Source organism: Podarcis liolepis (assembly GCF_965112155.1).
Source record: "Podarcis liolepis genome assembly, chromosome: 5".
In the NCBI taxonomy this organism is placed as follows: Eukaryota; Metazoa; Chordata; class Lepidosauria; order Squamata; family Lacertidae; genus Podarcis; species Podarcis liolepis.
In genome coordinates, this window is record NC_139556.1 from 40,550,901 (window position 1) to 40,574,097 (window position 23,197).

At 41.8% G+C, this 23,197-nt stretch overlaps 1 protein-coding gene across 2 annotated transcripts; it reads right to left on the minus strand.

Annotated features, from left to right (window-relative positions):
- Positions 1-267: 267 nt before the first annotated feature.
- Positions 268-22,565, minus strand: KIF11 (kinesin family member 11). Of its 2 annotated transcripts, XM_083505822.1 has the most exons (23): positions 22,354-22,565; positions 21,471-21,646; positions 18,417-18,549; positions 16,621-16,718; positions 16,462-16,540; positions 15,579-15,764; positions 15,360-15,484; positions 13,815-13,905; positions 12,742-12,984; positions 11,735-11,830; positions 11,480-11,568; positions 10,374-10,461; positions 9,634-9,822; positions 8,543-8,750; positions 8,210-8,382; positions 7,396-7,518; positions 6,962-7,120; positions 5,840-5,967; positions 4,510-4,789; positions 2,783-3,005; positions 2,534-2,664; positions 2,037-2,153; positions 268-587 (listed from the first exon to the last, which is right to left on the minus strand). In XM_083505822.1, the coding sequence occupies exons 3-23, from the start codon at positions 18,453-18,455 to the stop codon at positions 462-464; spliced, it is 2,991 nt and encodes a 996-aa protein (XP_083361948.1). In that variant the 5' UTR covers positions 18,456-18,549; positions 21,471-21,646; positions 22,354-22,565; the 3' UTR covers positions 268-461. The 2 variants fall into 2 exon arrangements, with proteins under 2 accessions (XP_083361948.1, XP_083361947.1); XM_083505821.1 differs by lacking the exons at positions 21,471-21,646; positions 22,354-22,565 and adding an exon at positions 21,007-21,401.
- Positions 22,566-23,197: the final 632 nt, after the last annotated feature.

Consider the following 23,197-nt stretch of genomic DNA (forward strand, 5'->3'; position numbering starts at 1 on the left):
TTCATCCCCATATATCTTCACTTAATGAGTCAATGCGTTATGTGTATGAAGATAGTATCCCTGAGTCTGGGAAAGCCCTTCAGAGCAGAGGCCAATCTGGGAAGGAAGGCTTGAAACTAAAAGTGCTTTTGGTCATTTGTTAGAGAAATCCAGGTTAATTCAATTTACAAATAAGGCACACATGTTTGACATGTTCAAAAGGCCTGTTTCCCACCCAGCGATGTGTGTTGATTCCTCTTCCAGAAAAATAAGCTTAACGATGCTGGGCATTTCATGTATTTATTAGAAAATAAGGTGTTAAAAAAATTCAAAAATAGTGAGTTAAAGCATTTATTAAGAGACTTGTATTTTCAAACTCTCTTCACAGCTAATTTGGGACACCAACATTATAGCACTACATACAGAGGTCAAACTAATAAGCCGTGAAACATTGAAGAAACAAAGACAAATGCTGTACATCCTTAGTTCTGTACTCTAAATGGATATCTTGATTTTGAAAAAGTAGGGTCTCCTTTGTCCTCCTCCCTGGTCTTTTCCAGGATCAATGCAGATCTGTTCTCTTTATCCTTTTTGATACTCCTTTTATGCTGTAGGGTTAAAGAGCTCAGCTGATCATTTATTCCACTTTATGTTTTAAAATTTACGGTACGCACTACGTTACACAGTTCACTGACTGGCAAAACCACACAGAAGATGAAACTGGAAACTTGGCTCTTTTGAAAGGTAAACTTATCACAATTTTAGACTGGCCTAACAACTTAGTGATGATTGAAAGCTGGGTCAACAAATGCAAAATGAAGTGATAGAAGAGATTGCTTCTCTTAAGGGGGGGGGGGGGGGAATCCAGTGAACAAAAAACTAGCACAATGTAAAAATGTCCAGGTCTGGGCCTGTCACGCTGATTTTTTACCAGCAAGGAGCTTTGAAATGTAGGGGAGCATTTTTTTAAAATTGCATTCCTCATCTGGAGTCTACCCTACCATCTCTTTCGGCTTGTTGGGCAAACCATGCCTTAATATATGGAAAACAGGGTTCCACTAACCATTTTTTCTAATGTGTTCTGCAAAATTTAATTTTCCATCTGTATGAGAACACTGGAAAAGCCAGATACCTCTACTATAAGCTGGAGTCAAGGTGGAATACTGAATTTAGTTTCTCATCCTTACAGAGAGGCTCATCTGCATTCTGAGACAACTGTAGGTACCAGCAATATCAGCAAAAAAGTTCTGTTCTGTGGTATTTTATTGGCACAGCCGCTTAAGGTGGATTATCAAGTCTCAGCAGTGATCTATGAGAGAACCACACCAACACCACCCAGAAAAAGAAACTCGTAATTATATTCTTTACCAGACAGTATGGTCTTTTGTTTCAAGACAACTGTATTTATCGGGTTGGTGACCTAACATACAGTCGGATGTAACCTGCTCCAAATTCATCCAAGACCTGTAAGTTTTGCAACATTACCTGTATTTATTCTCCATCTGCTAGTCATGGGGAGGGACAAGGAGATACACAGCACTGAAGCCCCACTGCCTGATTTTAGCAGCTGCCCAAGTTTTATTTGGAGCCAATAAGGGTAAGATTCTTGTTTTTAAAAATAAAAGCTACTTTTCAAGATTAACTCTCTTCCCAGTACCAAATTCCATACTTCATTCAATTCTATCTAAAATCTTCTACAAGCTTATGCCGCCTAAGGATTTTTGCTAGAAATTCTGCAGAGATTCTGGCTTTGGTTTGACAGTGTGATGCTTCAAAGGTACAAGGTTGCACAGCTTTCGTTTTGGACAACTGCAAGTACACATTCAAGTTCACTTTACCTCTTCGTGAGAAGCCAGACTTTCTACAGCACAGTCCTAGGCCTATCTACTCAGAAATCAGTCCCAGTGAGCTCAAGGACTACGTCCCTAATCTTCTACATTTCCAGTGTGCTTGTTATACTGAACTATGGCTATCTCCTAGCTCTGATTAGTCCCCACAAAACTGTAGATTGTTACAACCTTGTAATTTTCCTGTTCTACAGAAAATACAGCAGTTACCTGGAAGAAAGGAACTCCTCCACTGATACACACACTTGTCTCCAAGAAGGATTTTTCACTTAGCGGGCTCCCGTTGGTCTCTATTATATCCTCCTCATCCTCCTCCTCCAAATCATCCTGGGAACACAACAGTAAGCCTGCTATATCAGTGAATACAGATAGAAGCCCCGTCATAAAGTTAAATGCACAGCCGGAAGGAGGTGTTTGTGTAACAGGCTAGTTTCATGAGTACACGACAAATGAAAACCTTTCATTCCTTGCTGTGTGCACTTTTGCCTCCAGCCCTGCCCACCAGTGGTATGTGGTCCTTAAAAAAGGTTTGCCCCCTTGCTCTACAGCTACTTACCAACCCTAGACCTGCAGGTATAGGGCGGTATGATAGATTAGATAGAGAGATAGATATCTGACTTCTATTTATGTACTTCTGTGTCCCTGCCATTAAGAATTACACATTTGAAGAAGCATCTTTCCTCCTCCCTTCTAATTTCTGCAAATACCTTTTCAGGAGCTTTGGGCATAGCTGTGACTTCTGTCTGCTTTTGCCTTAATCTTTCCAGCAGGACATCGCGAGGTTCTGTTTTCACAACTGTCACTGGGTACTGGTATCCTCTCCTTTTTGGGGTGGCTCCTTCAGGAGAAAAGTAAGTTTAAGTGACACCTAAAACCGCCGTCTTTTGGCACAGAAAAGCTGCTAAATTCCACACACTTTTGGATCTCTCCATGATTCATCGTTTCCCTCTAAATACCTGTCGGGACATCCACTTTAAGTTCCTCCCTCAGGAAGCCATTAATGCGAGTTGACCCATCCTCGGTTTCTTCAAGGAGTATCTCTTTCTGCTTCAGGAGCACATTCTTATCATTCCTCATCCTGTCAAGGAGCGTCTTCAGGGCTTCTGCTTCAGTATCTTTTTGTCCTGCAATATGGTCTGTGACCTTAGCAACTGACAAGCTGCAATTCTCATCCAAATCCTGAAAGCAAAATGCAAGTCTTAAAACACTCCAGAGTTGTAGCAACTGGTGAACATTTTCATTTTTTATCATATGGTTGCTACTAACCACTGTAAGAAATCTAAACACCACACATACACAGCTATTTTTTTGCTAATTAATTCATGAAAACTCCTAGATGAGCTTAATACTAGGAACTTTCTTTATAAAATGTGGAATTAATAAATATAATGCTGGACAAAAAGGGCTTAAGCTTGGTTTCATACATACAAAGGTCCATGTTCTCAGAAAACCAAGTTAGCTTCCAGGTAGCAAAAATATTTAAGCTTTCTTCTTTGCCAGTTCTCCTCTACAAAGGCTTCTAAAACTCTGGAAAACCACTAGTGGCACTGCCCAGACATCTCCTGACTTCTTTGTCAAATTATAAGGAGCAGCGTATAGGGTGTTAACAGACACAGAAATTGGGCTGGGGCAAAAGGGAGCAGCAGCAGGTGTGGGGAAGGAACGAAGCACACCAATTTCAGCAATGTGCCCCAGCCTTCTGCATGCTCATCCTGAACCACCTAGTTTGCTTTAACTATGCGTTAATGTATCATGTGAGCCAGGTCCTGTTGCTTCGGCAGGAAGGTTGGCTAGAAAAAGTTGGTCCAGAATCAGGCCAGAGGGCAAACATTTTCTAAAAGCGCTATATTGTGCTTGAAAGCACACCACACTGCACACAGAAATGATCGTTCCATTGTACATCCTGGCACAACCAGAGCTCAAAGCAAGGGTACGGCAACTTCATTTGCCTTCACCAATATCAGGTGGCCAAATCTGATAGTGCTGCCACTTGTGATCAAACTCTCAGAAGGCCTCATCTGCACTATACAGTTAAAGCAGCATTATACCACTTTAACAGCCATGGTTTTCCCCAAAGACTGTAGTTTGCTAAGGGTGCTGAGAGTTGTTAGGAGACTGCTACAATTCCCAGAGTTCCCAGAGAAGAGGGATTAACTATTAAACCACTCTGAGAATTATACCTCTGTGAGTGGGGTAGAGGGTCCAGCACCCTTAACTAGCTAACATTCCCCAGATTCATTGGGAGAAGGCATGGCTGTTTAAAGTGGTATGGTGCTGGTTTAAATGTATAGTGCAGAGGGGGCCAAAATGTGTTTAAATTCTTCCATGTAAAGATGGGCAACTCTCATAGGCCCAGCCTTTTCAACTGTTCTCGATTGAGAATCAAGTAAATTTCACACCCAAATGTTATCCAATCCAAGATGTTTTATATATGCTAGCCACAGACCAGTCTTGTCTATCTAAAGCAAGAGTGGGCAACCTACAGTATTTGGCCTATTTTGTGGGTGGCAAGGGGTGGAGAAACAGGAAGGTACACAACAACAAGAAGAAAAAACAGGAGGCCCAGCGCACCACTGCCCCTGACCACCCAACATGCCACCCCCAAGAGATTCTCCACCCATGGCCTAAAGTGGTACAGTACTTTTAGGAAGTCTGTCATTAGGGCTGTAAGATGCTAAGTAACCTTGTAGATTCTTTGTAGGTGTTCCTTTCTGGTGCTGAGGAAGGCTGCCTGTTGATCAACAATGCAGTCCATCTTTGTAGCCGCAATTTCACTCCACTTATTTGTTTCCTGGCACATGTCTTTCAGGAGCCTGTCCAGGTCCTTGCAGTGGCTGGCTGATTCCAGCAATATCTGAACATTTTCTTCGTTGGATTGCCTGATCTCTTGCGAAAAATCATTCAGAGGCAGTGTTAATCTGCTGTGCTGCGAAGTTGTAGAGTTGACAAGGCCAGTAGTCTGCCTGTATTAAGATTTAGTAATAGATTATTAAAACTTTTGATCCAAGTACTGTCGTACGTTGGCTTTCAAACAGCTTAGTTCTCAAACGTTTTGGCTCCCAAACGCCGCAAACCCCGAAGTGACTATTCCAGTTTTCAAATGTTCTTTGGGAAGCCAAACATCCGACAGGGCTTCTGCAGCTTCTGATTGGCTGCAGGAGCTTCCTGCAGCCAATCAGAAGCCATGCTTCGATTTTCGAACGGACTTCCGGAACGGATTTCGTTTGACTTCTAAGGTATGACTGTACTTGCTTTTCATGGCACACAGCAGGCTTATTGTGTTGGCTATCGCTTCCTATGTGTTCAACAGGTCACATTATTACTGTGGATACTTTCCTGCATTTATATAGTGTACGAGTCCTCAAAAGCTCTGAGCTGCAGTCCTTTCTTGATACAGTAACTAGTAATTTTGGGAGCCCTCTGTAGGACAAAGCCTAATCATAAATACAGTGTTTCATTGTGACAGCATCAATGAGTATCCTTAAGGGTAGCTGAAGAATGTAGCAAAAGAAACTACCTTCGGCAACTCTGTTACATAAAGTTTTATTTCATTCATCCAGCAGGCACACCACAGCTTACAACTACCAACATCTCTCTGATTTTATGTTTTATTAAATATATAACCTTTGGACAACTAACCACAAAAATAGGTCAGGCACCCACATTGTTCAAAAACTAATTTAAACCATTTGATAATAGTTTGGAAGCAGTCCTAAACTTAAGTTTTATTCATTCAACTCCCACAATTACTCATTACTAAGTTCATAGCAGTCACAACTAATTAATGCAAGTCCCCAAAAATGTACAATAAGTCAGTTAGTTATTACTAGGTGCTGCATTCAAGCATGCTTAGGTTTTGAGATTTTTAGAATCAGACTTCTACATTTAGAAGGCTCACAAATCTGAACCCTTACATAGCCTACCTGCAAAATTATTGCAGGGTAAGCCTAAGGAACATGTGCGTAGCCTTTAAAAGACATTTAAGCGATAAGCAAGTTGAAGAGCTTCCTTACAAGGTTATGCTTTCTTGGGCAGCACCAATCCTCTTCTTCACCATTTCACCTTTCTCCAGCACTTCACTTAGATTCTGCTGGGTTTCTTGCTCTAGGAGGCCCAGAGAAGCAAGAAGCTGGGAAGAGGCCTAGAACAAATGCACAGAATTAAAATACGAATCTACTGGTTTTTAGAGCCACAGCATAAAAAGAAAGCCAGTGTACTTTTTGATGAACATGGCAAAACATTTTAAATATTCTGCTGCATGTAACTTCAGGCCCTCGACAGGAGCTTGTGAATTAGGAATGGGGACAGTTACCTGCTGCACCACACAAGTTGTACATTAGGCAAGACAAGCATATTAAAAAAAAACATCTGTTCCTACAGATAGTAGAACCTATATTTAAGTACACTCTTCTCCAGCACTATTAGTCTCCTTTTTGTTGAATATATGCTCTTATGCATGCTAACACCTCATTGTTTCCCTCTCTCAGATGCACATTCAGGAGCGCAACACTCAACTCCTTCATCTACCTAAATAGGGTGCAGCCAGCTGGCTCTCACATGGTTTCACTGCACACTGCTGTGCAGGAAGGTATCAAGGGCAGCATGTTGAAATTCATGACACAGCAGCATCTAGGCCATATTGCAGAACACACTAACCCTGTTACAAATTGGGGGGGGGGGCAGTGCAGAGGGAACACAGCACACAAGAGTGAAGTGCACAGAAACACCCCCTCCCCCAGCTGCAGGGTGCACAAACAAGTGTTTATTTCTTAAATGAACCCTATGAAATAACAGATAAACTTCCAGTTCCCATACAAAGAACTGTGGCTTGTATGGATTGCTCAACACAAAAAAGGGCTAAATAGGCTGTGTTATATGCCCTTCTCCTGCATATTGTAGCATTTCAATGGAACCTGAAGTTGAGAGCTGCAACTTGACTTTCCCCACCTCTAAAGGATGGCAAATGCACAACTAGAAACATAAGGTGAAGGGCACCAGAACCAACAACCCTGTCCAGTCCAGTTTGCCTATCAACCATGGTCACAGTTCTGCCTGCCTCTGTCTGATTGCATTGAGAACCTGCTGCAGAGACTAACTTGGCCTATTCCTTAATGTGCCGCAAAAAGCAGAGATACCTTTTTAAGGGCCACCTTAGACAACACCACCTCTTCCTGTAAGCTCTCACAATCATGCTGAAGTTGAGCCAGCTTCTGGGAAATGTCCTCCTGTAGTATACTCAAAGCAAGAGAATGGTCTTGGAAGAATATAGTCATTTCCTCTCTATAACCTGTCATCTATAAACAAGAAAATGATAGATCAAGGTTCAGAAATACACCAATGTTAGGACTTGTAGTAGGGTTTTTAAAAATTACTCCAGCCACACAATCTCTGTACACATCCACACACAATGCACCATCAATTCACAACGCGAAAGAATTTCACTACCTTGCTTAGATACTTTCTTAAAATATTATTGATGTTGCTGTTATATATATTTTATATCAAAGAAACCTTCACACACACTTGAGTACAATAGTTCAGGATATGGCAGAAGCTGTTCAAAAATTACCTTTTCAGCCAGGGATGAATATTTATGCAAATTATCATGAACTTGAGAGTTCAGATTCAGAACAAATTTCAACACAGGTGACAAACTCCTCAAGGCTTGATCCAATCCTGATGTGTGCTCTTCCTAGAACCAAGAGTAGATTGTGGGGTATAAGACAGTTCTACTTTAAATCATTTTGAGTTCAGTAAGAAAACTGTTGTGGGAAGTGGAAAAGGAAATGTTACAGCTCAAAACCACCGATGGCTTCTTGTTCAAAAGCCATGTTGGCTCAAAAATTAAAGCAAGGGCAGCTGTAACCTGGCTCCAGAAATGGCTACTATAACTATACTACAGTCTGGTAGAATGGTCAAGGATGTACAGAAGGGTGGCAGCTGATTGAGCAAGACTGTGCTTGAGAGCTAAGGCAACTCCCAAGATGCCCAATGACCAAGTACCTCACCTGTCACAATGCGGTAGATAGGTCATTTGCAGCAGATCAGTTGCTGGATGACTGTATTATTTGTTTTCTATTATAACTCAGAAGCTTTTTCCCTACAGCAGCTGGCTATATTCTTTCCTAGCTTCTTCCCTGATGCCACTCTGCCAAGGAACAGGGAATGGCTGGGAATGAGGCTGAACGAGAATCATTCAAAACATCAGTAAGTGGCTTCTACACGTCATTTCTTTTGCTGACTGCAGAGCTTCTCCTTCTCCTTTAGAGAGCCATTATCAGTTACATTTCCACACAACTGTCCATTTCAAGCAATCAGGATATTTTACAAAAACAATTCAATAATTACTTAGAAGTGTTACTGCCCACGGCACTTATACTTACTAAGAGTTTCCGGAGATCATTTTTATTTTGAGATGTCAGAGACTCCTGATTCAGTATCTTTTCAGAAGCTAGAGAAACTTCAGTGGAAACCATCTCCTGCAGAGAGCCGAACGCTGAAATTATAGCTGATGTAGTAACTCCAAAAGCTGAAGAATTGGCAGACAGAAGATCACCTACCGAGAGAGAGATGGGCACCACAGTTTAAGTGAGTCACTTCTCAACAGGACAGTCTTCCCCATGATTTCAGGAACAAGTCTGACTCCAAATTCAGTTTCAGGGGAAGGGAGGTCTTCTGAATGACTACAGCACAAAAAGATGAATTGAGGCACTTACCAACCGAAGAAGTGTAAGAGTCCAGCATTTGTTGGTGTTTCCAACAGTTCTCATTGATGGAGTTCTTCATATCGCAGAAGAAGGCATTCATGTGTTCTGCAAATGTCTTTTGGACTTCCTCATTATGCTGTTCGACTGCTTTTTTACGATCCAATTTTGCATGCAGACCCGAAACATCTGTGGTTGTTTCTTTAACAGCACTAAGCAGCTAAGGCAGAAAGGTTTTGACAGTTTTCAGTTCGCATCACACTGATTACAAAATCAGTACAGATTAGGTGATGTTAAAAAGGTAAAGGTAAAGTTAAAGGACCCCTGACAGTTAAGTCCAGTCGCAAACGTTAAGCCACCTTCAAATCAAACAAACAATTATTCCAAATTGTAGAAGATAGTATCTAGTGTGAGCACCCAAAGGAAAACCTGTGTATGGACAGTTGCTCACAAATGGCTTCCATGCAGTCAGGACTCTCGCACAATTGTGTTCTCAGTCATATTAAACCCCTACGTTTAAGAAGTTTAGTGTTTGGGTATCAGGGGCAGACTCTGCAGTGCAGTCCAACACTCAATTTTTAAGCAAGTGCCAACATGCAACACATGAAAAAGCTAGTGTTGTAACTAGAGGTGGCCCAAGCTGCATGGAGTTGCTGGGGTCCAGAAGTGAAAGTTGAAAAGAGCTATTGAGTTCAGATAGCCTGCTGGGGAACACACTATTTCCTAGCAACTTCCAAGCTTCATTCCAAGGCAACCCTGTGCCTTTTGCTGCAGGGCATGGTGCTAAAACACACTTGGTGCATAAACAGCAGCAAACAAAAAAGACCTTCCAAACAAAATAAAAGGAGAGATGGAAGGGGTGGGATGTTGAAGCTTCAGTCCCCTCTGAATGCCCTTCATGAGAGAAGTAGACCATTCTCTTCCCCTTTTATCCCAAATCATTAACAGATCATTCTTATGGTTTGGGATGCATTTCAAGATTTTGAAAGCAGCCTGAAAACCTATGCAGCGCTGACAGCGTAAGTTATAATCATGACGTTATAACCGTATTGCCCATTCAAGTGCTAGTGAGGGGGGAACTTGGGAGTGTGAATTTTGTTAACCTTAATTGCAGTGCCATGAAGTTTTTCCTCTGTGTTCTCCAAAGCTGATGCTATATACACTTCTTCCTCAAGAAGAACCTTGGTTGTTTCCAAGTGCTTCTGTGTGTCTTCCAGCTCTTTTTCCCTAACCTGCAGGTTTGTCTTGCACTTCTCCATTTCACTTTTATGAACTGTGAATAATTCAGTGACCTGAAATTGAAAGTAATCCAAAACAGTTAAAAAACACTTGAAAGAAATACTATGAGCTGTTAGAGCAGGGGTGGGGAACATCTTTGACCCAGCTCTTTATTTCTCTCCCCCTAGGGTGAACTTTGTCAGGTGGGCGGGACCACCTGAAGGAAGGGACCCAGGGAAGGAAAAGCTTGCTGCTAATGATTATCGGAACAGCAAGCCATGGTTTGTTGTTGCATCTGAATGGAGATATTGTCAGACTGCTTCGTTACACTAGCTTCAACAAATTTAATTTGCATCTCACAGAAAAGCTTTCATGTGAACAAAAGTTGACAATGCTTTAAATATATTGAATCAAGTGAGTAAAGTACATTATTGTCTCCTTTTTCTTACCAACATTGTTCATTCCTGGACATGCTGAACGCTGTTGGTTAAATGGGAACATGTCAATGCGAAGATGCTTTATTTTCATCTAGGTATTCTAAAGCTTTTTCAGGATGTAAACATATTACCCCTCCTTACTCCTCCCAAAAGGAGCCACGTAGACTAATAACAGTCTACCAACTTACTCTTTTCAATTCTTCCTCCATTGCGCCAATTTTATCAATATATTCTGCAATTTGTTCCTCTTGAACTGTCAACTTCCCATTAAGAGCACTAAAATTAAAAAATTATAAAAAAATACGTATGGTGAACACTGAACAAGTTGACTCTGCCTGCGCAAGACAATTAAATATTTGTAAGAGCAAGGAAAGAAAGACATATCTGGAAACTCCCTGTTTAAATGCTATTATGATTTTAAATTTCTTCTATCACTAATTATTGATACAGATTTCTTCTTAAGATATAGGAGCAGCCCATTTACAATGAAGTCTCTGAGATTAAACAAGTGCAAGTGGCCTGTAACTTATACTGTACTTTAGGCATTCTAATATATAGATAGGAGTGTGGTACTTAACACAAAATAATTATGTACAGGAATGTTGCCTAGGCAGCATATTAGTCAAGCAGAACCTGCAACAAAACGTTTTAAGTGTATCACCTTCATGCTCCTTCAAGATGGTACAAACTGCAAAGGGGTTCACAGTGGTCGATTCATACTCCCCACCCCCACCTTTCCTTTTCCAACTGACACTCAGCAATCTGTGGCTGTCAAAGGCCACGGAACATGCTCGGTCATCATTGCGTTACTGTCATTTTGGGGAATTTTTAAAGAAGCGTTTCACTCTTCTGCATTCCTTGGGTTTCACCAGAGCGTGCAGATGCCTCAATGGCACTGTTGCAGCTCCAACCCTGTTGGCACTCAATAACCTGAGTTCATTTTTAGAGGATATAAGCAAGACCCGAAACAAAACATCTCCGTGTACATTCACCTTCTACCATTCCATTTCATTCCTTCGCACGTGTTCCTATTTCTTCTTTTCTAACCATCACTCAATATCCATTAACTACTAAGCATGGCCTGTTCTCCCTGGGCTATTTGGGGGGGGGGTACTCTTAAAATTTTTTAAAAATAGATTGGATTTGTATAAAATCTTCTCATGTTGAAGCCTCCCTCTTGGCTTTTGGCACCAATCCTATTATCACTAACCACCTGAGTTCATGATTAGAGGAAGAAACGAAGATGCCATGCTAACCCACAGCGGCCAAGCTTTGCTGTTTTCAAAGTACTCACTCATAGTTTTCCACAGAAATGTAGACACCGTTTTTCTCTCGTGCAGAAGTAAGATCTCGTTTCAAACGCTCAATCTCTTCCGTATATTCCTGTTGAAACATCAGTACAGTGTTGTTACGTATCCTCCAAGCTGACTGGCCTTTGCAAACCCCAATCTCAAGAGGTCTCGCATTGCAACTAATTGAACTAGATCTGCCCTGCAATGCAGTAGGTAAGATCTGAAGAGAACTTATACATAATAAAAGTATACTGAACCTTAATGAGTGCCCGTTTCGTGAGTTTCTGGTTCACTTCAGGCTTATTCATGATATTTTTAGCCCTGTGGGCATATTCAAGAGTACTCAGAGTTTCCTGTTGTAGAAAAGATATAAAAGTGACAGATAAGTGTTTTCTGTTTCAGCCAGAGTCTTCCTATAAACATATAATCAATCTCCACTAGTCAATCCCAATGGGGAAAGTTGAATTTCTGTATATAGAAATGGCTTCTCACTCTGATCTGCTGTGCATTCTACCAACTTTAATCAGCCCTGCCTACATCAGGCTCTAGGGCTGTAACTCCATTTAAAATAAATCATGGTTGACTAATCATTTGAGTTTTCAAGTTGACAAAATCTGCACATTTGTGTATGTCTAAATAACATGCATTTTAAAGAAAATTGGTATACAGATGATACACATGTCACAGCAACCACCAACTCAGAAGAAAAAGGAGAGTTGTGGCACCATTAAAAAAATTACAAATTTTATTATGAAATTTGTTAGCCTTTAAGGTGCCATGTGACTCTGTTGTTTTTGCTTTAATAGGCTAACTTTCTCGAAATCCTCCTGGAGGAGGCATTCCTGCTTGTGTCAGAGAGAAGGTGGTAGAAATCATTATCAGTTTCTAATAGTGATACAATTCTGTGATAGTTAATGTTTTTTGTATTAATTTTTTTAAGCCTCCTGCTCAATGGAGATGGAACCTTACTTAATTGAGAATTTTCAAGTTAATGTAGCTCTTTAATCAACCAAACACTGTAGCTTTACCAGCATCCTATCTCCTTTCATCCACAGCAATCTATACGTTCTGAGCCAGTTTTACAATGTTGTAGGAAGACTTAGATTAGCATGCCCTAACCCGTACCCTGCAGCATACACAGAGTCTCCCTGGAATAGGTTAGGAGTCCAGTGATGAAGTCTTGGAAGGCCACCCAATCACTCAAGTTATCTTTGAAACAAGGTACTTTTCAGCCACTAACAGAGTTTGAAGGCAAGAACCTTACCTCCAGATTGCTCGATGCTGGAGAGACAGTAGCAATTATGGAAGTTTTTGTGCGCCCTCCAAGGGAGTCCTGCAGGATTCTAGTGAGCTTAGATTCTCTGTATGGAACGTGAGGGGTTCTTTCAACAAGTGCGGTAATGACTCTTCCCAGAGTCAATAGGGACTGGTTGATAGTTCCGGCTTCACGAGCTCTTTTGTCAACTGCTCCAGAACGACCAATATTCTCACTTCCTGCCAAATCAACCTGGAAGCAATACCGTGTCTAGGTTAATAAGCTGTGACAGTCGTAGGTGAGACCTTACTTTCAAATTGTACAATAAGCCAACACAAGTAGTAAAGTGTGACCTACTTTTTGTGATGAGCCAAACTGTCCTGTGCTACATGCCTATCTGCTAGGCGTGCGTGCAGATCCCCAATCTGCCTTCTGCTGCCCTGGGGGTCACCCACCCTGGATCTGCCCCCAAAACAATTCCAGGGGCAGGACTAATGGTTTTAAGACCCAATTTTAACACAAATTTAAAATAGGTTTCAAACTAGAGCCAAGGGATGCAATGGCAACACACAAGAGAACACCTTCTGCTTACCAGCTGGCACATCCAATTCTGTGCAGCAGCATCCACATGCCACAAAATTGATGCCGCTGCGACATTCAGTCTACCTTCTCCCATGAAGATGCAGCCACTGACCAGAGAAGTCTTGGCTCTTTCCCCATGGTATTTCCACCTTGCTTGTCTCTCCTTTCTGCCTGATGTCCTGCCCATTCCTTGACACCCACAGATCATTCTGGGCCCACCCAACCAAACTTGCAGCAATGAGTGGTTTTTGTGCCCGACATTGGAGGCCCTCTTAATATGCTCCATTTGGCTCTGGATTCAGGCCTTGGGCAAGTCTGGTGCACTGCCCTAGCACCTATGGTCTCTTAAGACATGCATTTTAAGCAGATCACTTTGTTAAAACATTCAGTAAGAGTTTTCAGTTTTCAAAGCAGCACTGTGTCCCGCACCCCCACCCCTCATTTTTTGTTGCTCCTAAATATAATCTCTTCTTGGGTTAATCCCAAGGATGAGCACCTACCAAGTTTAGCTTCCCAATTTTAACAAGCTCTTCACCATCTGTTGTCGTTTCTTTCATGTGTAGCGTGACAGAGAACACAGAATGGGAGCGACTGCAAATAGAGTGAAGCATTTCAGATAAATATTTCAATGGACATTTAAACACACGCACACAGGCCCAGCATTCACTTACATCACGTCAACTCAAAGTAGAAGGTAAATGAGCTCATTTTACAGATTTTCTTCAACTTAGAATATGTGCTGCCACAAACAGCAGGCCAGAACTATTCTACCACTGCATTTTCCAAACTCTGTAAATCTCCCAGCTACAGTACAGCACCTTCTCTTTCACAAAGCTTCATTAATAAAGCCTTTTGTTTCTTATTGCAAGTAGGGCTGCAGGAAGTACTCTGTGTTGGTCTCTCTGGCGCCACCTGCTGGCTTCCTGCCTCCAATGCGTTCTTCCATATAAGTGGGCAGAAAGTTCAAGGCCTGATTTAAACTGTTAGATGGGACCCTTATGGGGGCATAGAACTTGGAAAGGGAGAAGGCTTATGGGTCATGGGAAAAACTGCATCGAAAGGTAGCTTGAGCCTTCTTTCCCCACTAGCCAAAACCTGGGTGGCTAGTAGCAGACTCCCACTGATCCACACTGGATTTGTGAGGGTGACATGAGCTTGTGTTGTCGCCTCATTCAAATGCAATTTTCAAAGAATTGAGTTCAGAAAGAGTTCTTATGCTTCCTTGTGAGAAAATACAAAGAAACAGGACAACCAAACTGCTGTGAAAATGAAGGACTGTAAGCTCAATAGTATAGTACATTCTTAATACAAACGCTCCCAGGTTCAATCCTCGGTATAGCCTGTCTAAAAACCCCACAGAACTGCTTCCTTGCACTGAGCTAGATGGACCAGTGGTCTGATTCTACATAACCCAACTTCCTATAATATTTTCTACAAAAACTCAACCAAATAAGACAGATGTAACACTAAGTAGTGGAGCACTTGATTGTTCTCCTGCTGTAGCAACTGCAACACACTGTGCTAAATGCCCTATGATTTTTAACTGTATTTTTATTGCTTCTTTTATTTCTTATGTGGAATTTTATTGTGTTATAATTTGCATTCCACAGAATTCAAAATCAAATATATTTTCCTTGGATGACAAGGGAGTACATAAACTTATGAAATAAAAATGAATAAAATAAATAATTTTATGTTATATTGTTGTAACCTGCTCTAGGTGATTATGGTAAACCTTATAAATTAATAACCTTCAAAGGTGGAGGTAACTGGAGCAATGTGTTTAATGAATCCTGCAGCAGACAAGGACCTCATAATCCAAAACATGGGGGGGGGGCTTGCCTAAGGGAACTATTGGATATAATTCTTACATATTAGAATCATAGAATTGTGGAGTTGGAAGGGACCTGCTGTCCCATACCAAGATCAAACCTGGCATTATCAGAACCATGCTCTAACCAACTGAGCTAGCTAGGGGTTTTTCTTTTTTTCTTTACCAATACCATGAACGAACAAAATGCTTCTCATGGAGACATGTTTCTTACCTGGAATACTGGTTCATTAAAGTAGCTGCAGTGGTTCTTTTTGCTGCTCCCCTTTCTAAAATCTGATAAACTTCATCCTTGTTATGTACCGTTATCTCTTCCAAACCCTTGATTATGACACCTCTCTGTCACAACAAAATGCTAGGTTAGCAAGTAATTTAAAATCCCACAGCCTTCAGGAGAAGCCAAATTTGGGGGTTGGGGTTGGGGGTTTTTTACCTTGTTACGTGGGTCATCAAACATCTGCAGCTTTTCCCCAACATCTGGAGAGGGATTCAATAGATCAAAGAGCTCCTCGTTGTAGATTTCCAACAGAGATACTTTCACAGAAAATTCTGTACCACTTTCAGCAAGCTTTTCAAATATTTGATGCAGTGTACGGGGAATTATACCAGCTAATGGATCCTATAATTAAAAGTAAAGAAACACAGCATACCAGCATTAACTGGTTTTCTTTTTTGGAGTTTAGGAAGCTGACACAAGAATGCTAGCATGAGCATACACCTTTAAAATGCAAGTGTGTCCAATACAATCCATTATATATGGTTTTATGCTGGAGACAGTGAAAATAATGTTATGAGTTTGAGGTGGTTAGGCTATATTCCTGAGCCCCACATCCAATTCCTGGATCCATTACAATTCAATTGCTGGAATAGCCAGGCCAGCCTGGTAATGGCCTGCTAAGTATGAGCTGTTAAGGGAACAAAGGGAGTGGCTGTGTCAGAGGGCAAATGTGTGTGCCTCCTTCCCTGGTTAATTAGAAAGACAAAAGGCCTGAGTTTAGAGTTGAATTGCAGTGATGTGACCTAGACCTAAAGCAAAAGAGTCAGAGCAATGTTTGATTTTTGTTGGAATCCAAAACTGTGGCTATGAGAGAAGCAAGACTTTATTTGGGTGGTAATGCTAGGAACCCCCTCAGGTTCCTGTATGTGTAAATAAACCATGTATCACCAGTCTCCACTATGCCTCATTCCAAACGGAAACATAAGTGCCTAGAATCTTGCACCACTTGGAGAGGGGTGTGTGTGTATTTTCCAGGAAGACTTCCTTCCAAATAAACATGCATAGGATTCTGCTGTTTTGTTAATTCCTCATATTTTACCTCTTCCCATGTGTATTCTTCATTAGGTGATCTCTCCCCTTCCATAGTGAAGGTCTTTCCTGTTCCTGTTTGACCATAGCTGTACAAAGGAATTTGGAATGTTAACTTCAAGAACATAGATATAGATGGAGTTAGAAGAAAAATAAATATGATACTCACGCAAACACTGTACAGTTGTAACCCAAAAGAACTTCATTCAAAATCGGGCACACAACACTCCGGTACACATCAATTTGTTTAGCCTGAGCTCCAAAAACCTGCAGAGTTCATACAAGGCATCATTGCTACATGTTTTTCAGTTATGAAACAGGAACTCTCCAACTTGCCACATAATTTCACCAGTGTCAGAATTATATTCTGATTTAGCTACAGATTCTCATCTCCCAGCCTGTCATCTCATGCCATTTGCACCTGCTTCCCCCCAAGAAGAGTGGTAAAAGTTCCAATTGTTTTCCAATCAAGAGAAATTTTTGTGGTGTAGCAGTCAGTGTGGTGGTGTAGTAGTTAGTGTTGAACTAGCACTTGGGAGACCAGAATTATAATCCCCTCAGCCATAAAACCCACTGGGTGACATTGGGCCAGTCACAACCTTGAGTTACCTGAAGGAAAGATGTGAAAGAAAAGTAATAAAAGGAACTTTTCCTTATTAAAGATTGTTTTAAATGAGTTTGGTGGTAAGCACCCATTGTTTAGGAAAGATATCGACCAAATCAAAGGTTTTCAAGGAAATGGGTGTTTTGGAGAATCTAGGACTTTTCTAAAATAAAGCTGAGGTTTTGTACTTAACCTTTAATATGTAGGCACCGTCTACCAGTAATTCCATGCAGACATGTGAGCAAGCTGGTGAAGGGGGAACAGATCACTCATCTGTCCTCTTGCTTTCTATGGTAGGCATTGGGGAAGGGAGTGGGAGGAAATACTTTTGTTCCACATTCAGTAAGTATGCTGGTAGAAGGAAGATGGAGTGAGTCATCCCTCTTCCTGCAGTCCAGGTAGGCTAAGCACTTTTGGGGCTTGCTTACAAGGTTGTGCTAGGAAGCCATCCTCTCCCCCACAAATCTGAAATAAATACCCATTTTCTATGGACATTTCATGTTCTACAGGCAACTTAAATAAGGCTGATCAGGTAGGTTACCTGTTACATGACAAGAGATTTGCCACTCCCACCTACCTCTTAATTCTTCCCAGTGTAAAAGACTTTTTAAAAAAACAAACCACTTCCTATCCATATAGTATTTGCAAATAATTTGTAAAGCTAGTTCAATTTATATTATTCCACAACAGAAAGTGCCGCATACTAGCTCAAGAAGTATGCTCATTCAGACGTGACGCTCACTTAGGGCTCAGTGTTCTGTGAATGAGCATCGGCCTCATATGCTTCTCGCATTTTCTTCCTCTGGTGCAACTGTGCTGGAAACTGTTGCCTCCATTTTTCACTAAGTGTGGTTTATGATCATGTCTGAACCCCAATAAATCATGAGTCTTAACTATAGTTTAGAGAAAGCAGCCAACTTCAAACTAAAGTTTATGGCTCTGGCTTGGTTCCCTATACCACCGTCAAGACTAACTTCAGTTTCATAGTTTAAAAATGGGGGGAAAGCTTCTGATCTCCTTTTCACAGCTGTACCAGTAGAGTAGAACAGATGGGAAACACACAAGGGCCAAGGTAGGCAACACTAAATCAAATTGTTACATTATGTTCAAATCAGATATGTCCACCTGGTCCTAGTATTATCTTGTGCAGTATCTACTTAGATTGGAAATGAATCCTTAGGGTCTTAAGGCAAAAGGACTGTCTAACCAGTTGTACCTTATCCCAATGTCAGGGATCAAACCTGGACTCTTCTGCATACCAAGAATATGCTCTATTCTGAGCTATGATTCCTGCCCTAAATTCTCAAAACTGATAAGATAGCTAAGACATGCTAGGAAGCCAACCAAATAGTGATACTTACCATATCAAATGTGTATGTTTTCTTTGTTGTTTTATCCATCACCCCTCCAGTGCGAACTGAAATTTCTTTCTTTCCATTTTCACACTCCACCACAGAATAGGAGTTAGATTTGCGCTCAGCTGCATTGAAGGGCCTTAAAAAAAGGTAAGAGTTGATCTCAAATTGCATATGCACTAGTCTAGCTCCAAGCAAACACAAGGCTGACAAGATTGTAGACAGTGGATATGCTACTTTCAGATGTCTTCTAAAAGTTGTGTTGTTCTTTATCTCCTTGACAACTGATGGGAGGGCATCCCACAGGGTGGGTGCCACTACTGAGAAGGCCCTTGGAGCTAGACCTCAGTCTCCGGGCTGAATGGGGGTTGAGATGATCCGTCAGGTATACTGGACAGAGGCCGTTTAAGGCTTTAAAGGTCAGCACCAACACTCTGAATTGTGCTCAGAAATGTACTGGGAGCCAATGTAGGTCTTTCAGGACCGGTGTTACGTAACCCTGACCCTCCCCGCTTAAGAACAGAATACAAACTATATAAAATAGAAACTAATTAAAAAATAAAACAAAAAACAATTCAGTTATACTAAAAATTAAACTAATTCCCAGGCCCAACAAAACATTAATCCCACCCCCAACAGAGCAAAAAGTAGACCATAAAACCAAAATTTAAAACAAGATAAATTAAAAAACTATTTAAAACATTTGAAAGCATTTTTTACATTTGCCCCAACCCCAGAGTTTGTTCCAGTGAGCCTGGGCTCTTCAGCATTCACAACAGGGCAGTGACCCTCCAGCCTCCAGGAGTCCCTGAAATAGGGCAAGGTGAGCCGGGGCCCTTTCCACCTAGGACAGATAGAAAGGGCCTTGTAGGGAGCAGCCTTCAGCACTAACACCTTGAACACTGAATTATGAACGCAATATATGCAGGTTTTATGCTGAAATTTGGTTTTGCTGAACTAGCTTTGACAAGTTTAAGAAATGTCAATTGTACACAATAAAAATGGGGAAATGTTGGACTTAATCACCTACAGTGATGTGGGATTCTTGGAAAATCTGGAATTGTGGAAAGTTTTCCAATGCCCTAAATCCATTGAGATTCAATACAGCATATTTGCTATGGTTATTTAGAGAGGATAACTAAAAAGTATGCTATGCATTTAGGTGATGAATCAGTATCTCATCCTGCCCCCCAACAGAAGTATTATGACTGAAATAAGTGACTAAGAAAATATCAAGGATACAATTTGATTTAAATGTTATAGGTAAGCATATTTACACTATACTTGAAATTAAATTGTCCCAAGCAATCAGATAGTGGAAACTGAATTGCTGAAGATTGTCTCCACCTTAAAAAAAGAATCTTATTTTCTATGCCAAGCTAGAAAAAATGACTCATCTCATCTCTTTCACTTTGTTCTTAATGAACTGATAGCTTTTCTATTGACATGCACTACTTAAACCTCTTGGGAAGAGGAAAGAGGGAATAAAAGATGGCATAACAAAAGAGGCACAATGCTTTTTTTTCTTTTTTAAGCAGATAATGCAAGACAGTCATCACCACTGTCTACAGCAGGCTATTTAATTTCAGCTCCCATTATTCTTGTCCACTGACCCTGCTAGTTGGCAGTGGTGCCAACTTTAATAAAATATTGGGGGAGGGAACAGGTAAGCTGCACCCGGCATAAGCAATCACATGTCACGGTGCATACAGCATTTGAATGGCAATGTCTTGGGGGGGGGGCTGGCCCATCAAATATTTTATTGGGGGGCTGAAGACCCCTTGGCTGCTATGCTAGCTGGGTCTGATAGGAGCTGGAACCTAATAACATCCGGAGGAGCATGTGTTGGCCACACATCAGCCTTCCTTAGGTTTGACATACGAAATTTACAAAGCAAAAAGAGCTGGGAACTTATTCCAACATTATGATTAATATGCATCAAGGAAGAAACAGGATCTACAAATCCCAACGCAACTTAATGCATAAAAACTGCAAATGTGTAGGTTCTGTCTGCAAGATCAAGGATCTTGCTTTCTCCCCACAAAGTATCCAGTAATTGCTAAGCTAAAGTATAACTGATCCTGAATATACAACCTCTTGTTTAAAGATATGTAAGTAAGCCGACTGCTGGATCAGACCGAGGCTGAACATTCTCCGTAAAAATGCCAGCAATCAACAGGAGATGGACCTGGACCAACCACGGGGAAGATGACCAGCTACCAACCCGAGGACCACCACCAACCTTCTGCCCAAACCTACAAAACACTGGGGGAGGGGGAGGTTTCTTCAACAACAACAGAACCCTGTATGCATATTCAGATGTCCCACTGCGCTGCCAAGCCAGTGCGCCCAGGACCGCAGTCTTTAGCACCCAACCTCTTTGAATTTCACCATCGCCGACAACGCCTAGAAAAAGGATCTCTTCGATACCCGAAGCATCCACAACAACACCATCGCGGGGGGATCAAGCCTAGTGAGAAGCCAGCGAGGCTTACATGCACAAGATCGAGAAAGGCGCCTAATTTGGCTTCCGCAGCTAATCCCCCATATTTATTTTCGTTTTTATTTTGCAGGACCCCCCCCCCGCCGCGCTCACCTGCATCTGACCACCACTTGGATGTTTTTGCCCTTCTCGTCCTTCTTGCCCCCACCACCCGCTGAACTCATGTTCAGGCCGGTGCAGGGAAGACCCCGACGCGGGCGGAGCGGAGGAAGGGAAGGGAAGGGAGGCGGCCGCTCGAGTCCCGTTTCGTCTTTAACGGCTGCGGGAGGGGGGTCCCCGCACTTGCGAGCTCCACCGGCTGGCCGAAACGCCCGCGAGAGATGGAGAAAAAGAGCCGCCGGCTCCCGGAGGAAAGAGAAGCGCTTCGGACCGGCGAATGTCAAGAAGAACCGCCTCAAACGAGACGCGCGCCCAAAGCGCCTCCACACTCGCCTACTTTGAACGACTCGCTCCTTCGCGCCTCGGCCAATCAGCGCGAAGGGAGGAGGCGCGCAGGGCAACACGGGACTTTTTCTCCCTCTTTTCGTTTATTATTTCCTCCCAGGAAGCGGACTTACGTTTTTGACTGCGTGATCCGGCGACGCAAGGATCAAAATGAAACATAGACCACTAATGTAAGAGCAGTCCGTTCCCGTTTTGTAGAAAGGACTTCTGGGCTACTTCTGACGCGAACCTCATTAGTCATTAGTCTAATACAGTACAGATATCTCTTCCTCCCACGCCCGGCAAAAGCCTGTGGCAAGATTTAAAACAAAATAAAATGTCAGGCTGAGATTTGGTGGCAAAGTGTTTACAGCAAAGGCAGGAGTTTGTGCACAGGTCTTTACGCTGTATGAAAAAAAAAATGTATGTATGTATGGGAAGCGCATTCCAGCCTCTGGACCTGAGCCGCGGTAAGAAGACCATTTCTCACATTTCAAAGGAAAAAAGAATCGGGAGACGCATCTCTGCTGGAAATATTCGTGTATAACACCAGGACTGGCAAGTGTGAACACTTGATCCCAAGCAAACGCTCGGTTATTCGGTGGTCCTGTGCGGAAGCTGCGCAGCATTACTTCTGCAGACAGACACTCTTCTGTTTTAGTCATCTCACGGAGTAAAAATAGAAATTTCCAAATAGGGAAACTACTGGCTGTTGCTCTAATTGTTTATCTCTATGTTTAGTGATTTGTAAAAGCACCGTCAGTTTAATGACAACAGGGCATGCTGGGAGTTGTAGTTTCCACTGCCCTTTTCGGCTTGCCTATCACATAGCTCTGAAGCTGTGAAACCTGAGTCCGGTGTTACACGGTTGCTATGCAGGATTCCTTATGGTGGAAACTAGGGAGAGAGAGCGTACTTATTTACATATGACGTGTCCAGTCAGTCACCAGGTGAACTGTTCCCATTCCCTGCCTCCTTGCTGTGAGAAAAGGAAAACTGCAGAGGGAGGAGACTCACCTAGGGCGATTCATTTGCTGGAAGCTACCATTTGTCCTCTGTGGTGTGAAAGGACCACCTTTGGGGCCTATAAAAAGGCATTTCTTAAGTATCCTTGGGAGTGACACAAAGAATTTTTAACAACCTAATGACAGTTTACTAGGACCAATCAAAACATAACAAAATTATGAGCCAAGTTAGGCAATAGTAGGCAATAATATAATTACTAGGCAAGCACCATAATTATATTGTTTTCCATGCCTGCTATAAGCTTTTCTGTTTATGAAAGACTACACAGACATGTAATTTTATCATGCATATTTGTTTTTTAAAACTTGCTTTTATTTAAATTTTGAAAATTGTATTATGAAATTTTAAAAGCTGTTTTGTCACTATTTTAATTAATATTTTGTACTATTTTACCTAAACCACCTAGTTGTTGTTAGTGCTATCTAAACCTTACTAAACAAAATTTTAAAAGGCTTTTAGAGTTCAACAGAAATTTGTGATTTAGTCTCAGTTTACACTCCGTGACTGTGCTGTGAAACCGATGGATCCAGAACTTTGCAGCACCACTGTGGATTTATGTGGCATGGATGTGGCCTGTTATTGTACGGTGGAACTGTGATACCTGCATGTAAAATCATGAGGGCTTGTTCCTTGCATCTTATACTTTTTTGCTTTTCCAGAGCAGATGGTGTTAAGACCATGATTTTACCATGCTGTCTGTGGGCATGAAGAGAAGCCTAGATTGGGGGGGGGGGCATGTCATGAAGTCAAGAAGTAAAAGAAGTAGCTACACCCTTTTTGGGAAATGCACCAGGAGATATATTGTACATTGATGTGGTGTAGTGGCCTGTCACAA

Excerpts from the sequence above, each read along its gene's own strand:
- KIF11 (XM_083505821.1), bottom strand. The coding sequence starts at position 21,077 with ATGAGTTCAGCGGGTGGTGGGGGCAAGAAGGACGAGAAGGGCAAAAAC. Across the intron at positions 11,831-12,741 it reads CAGCATCGAGCAATCTGGAG|GAAACTCTGAGTACTCTTGA; the intron begins GTAAGGTTCTTG and ends TTTCTACAACAG. Across the intron at positions 3,006-4,509 it reads ACCTACAAAGAATCTACAAG|GATTTGGATGAGAATTGCAG; the intron begins GTTACTTAGCAT and ends TTTTGCTTTCAG.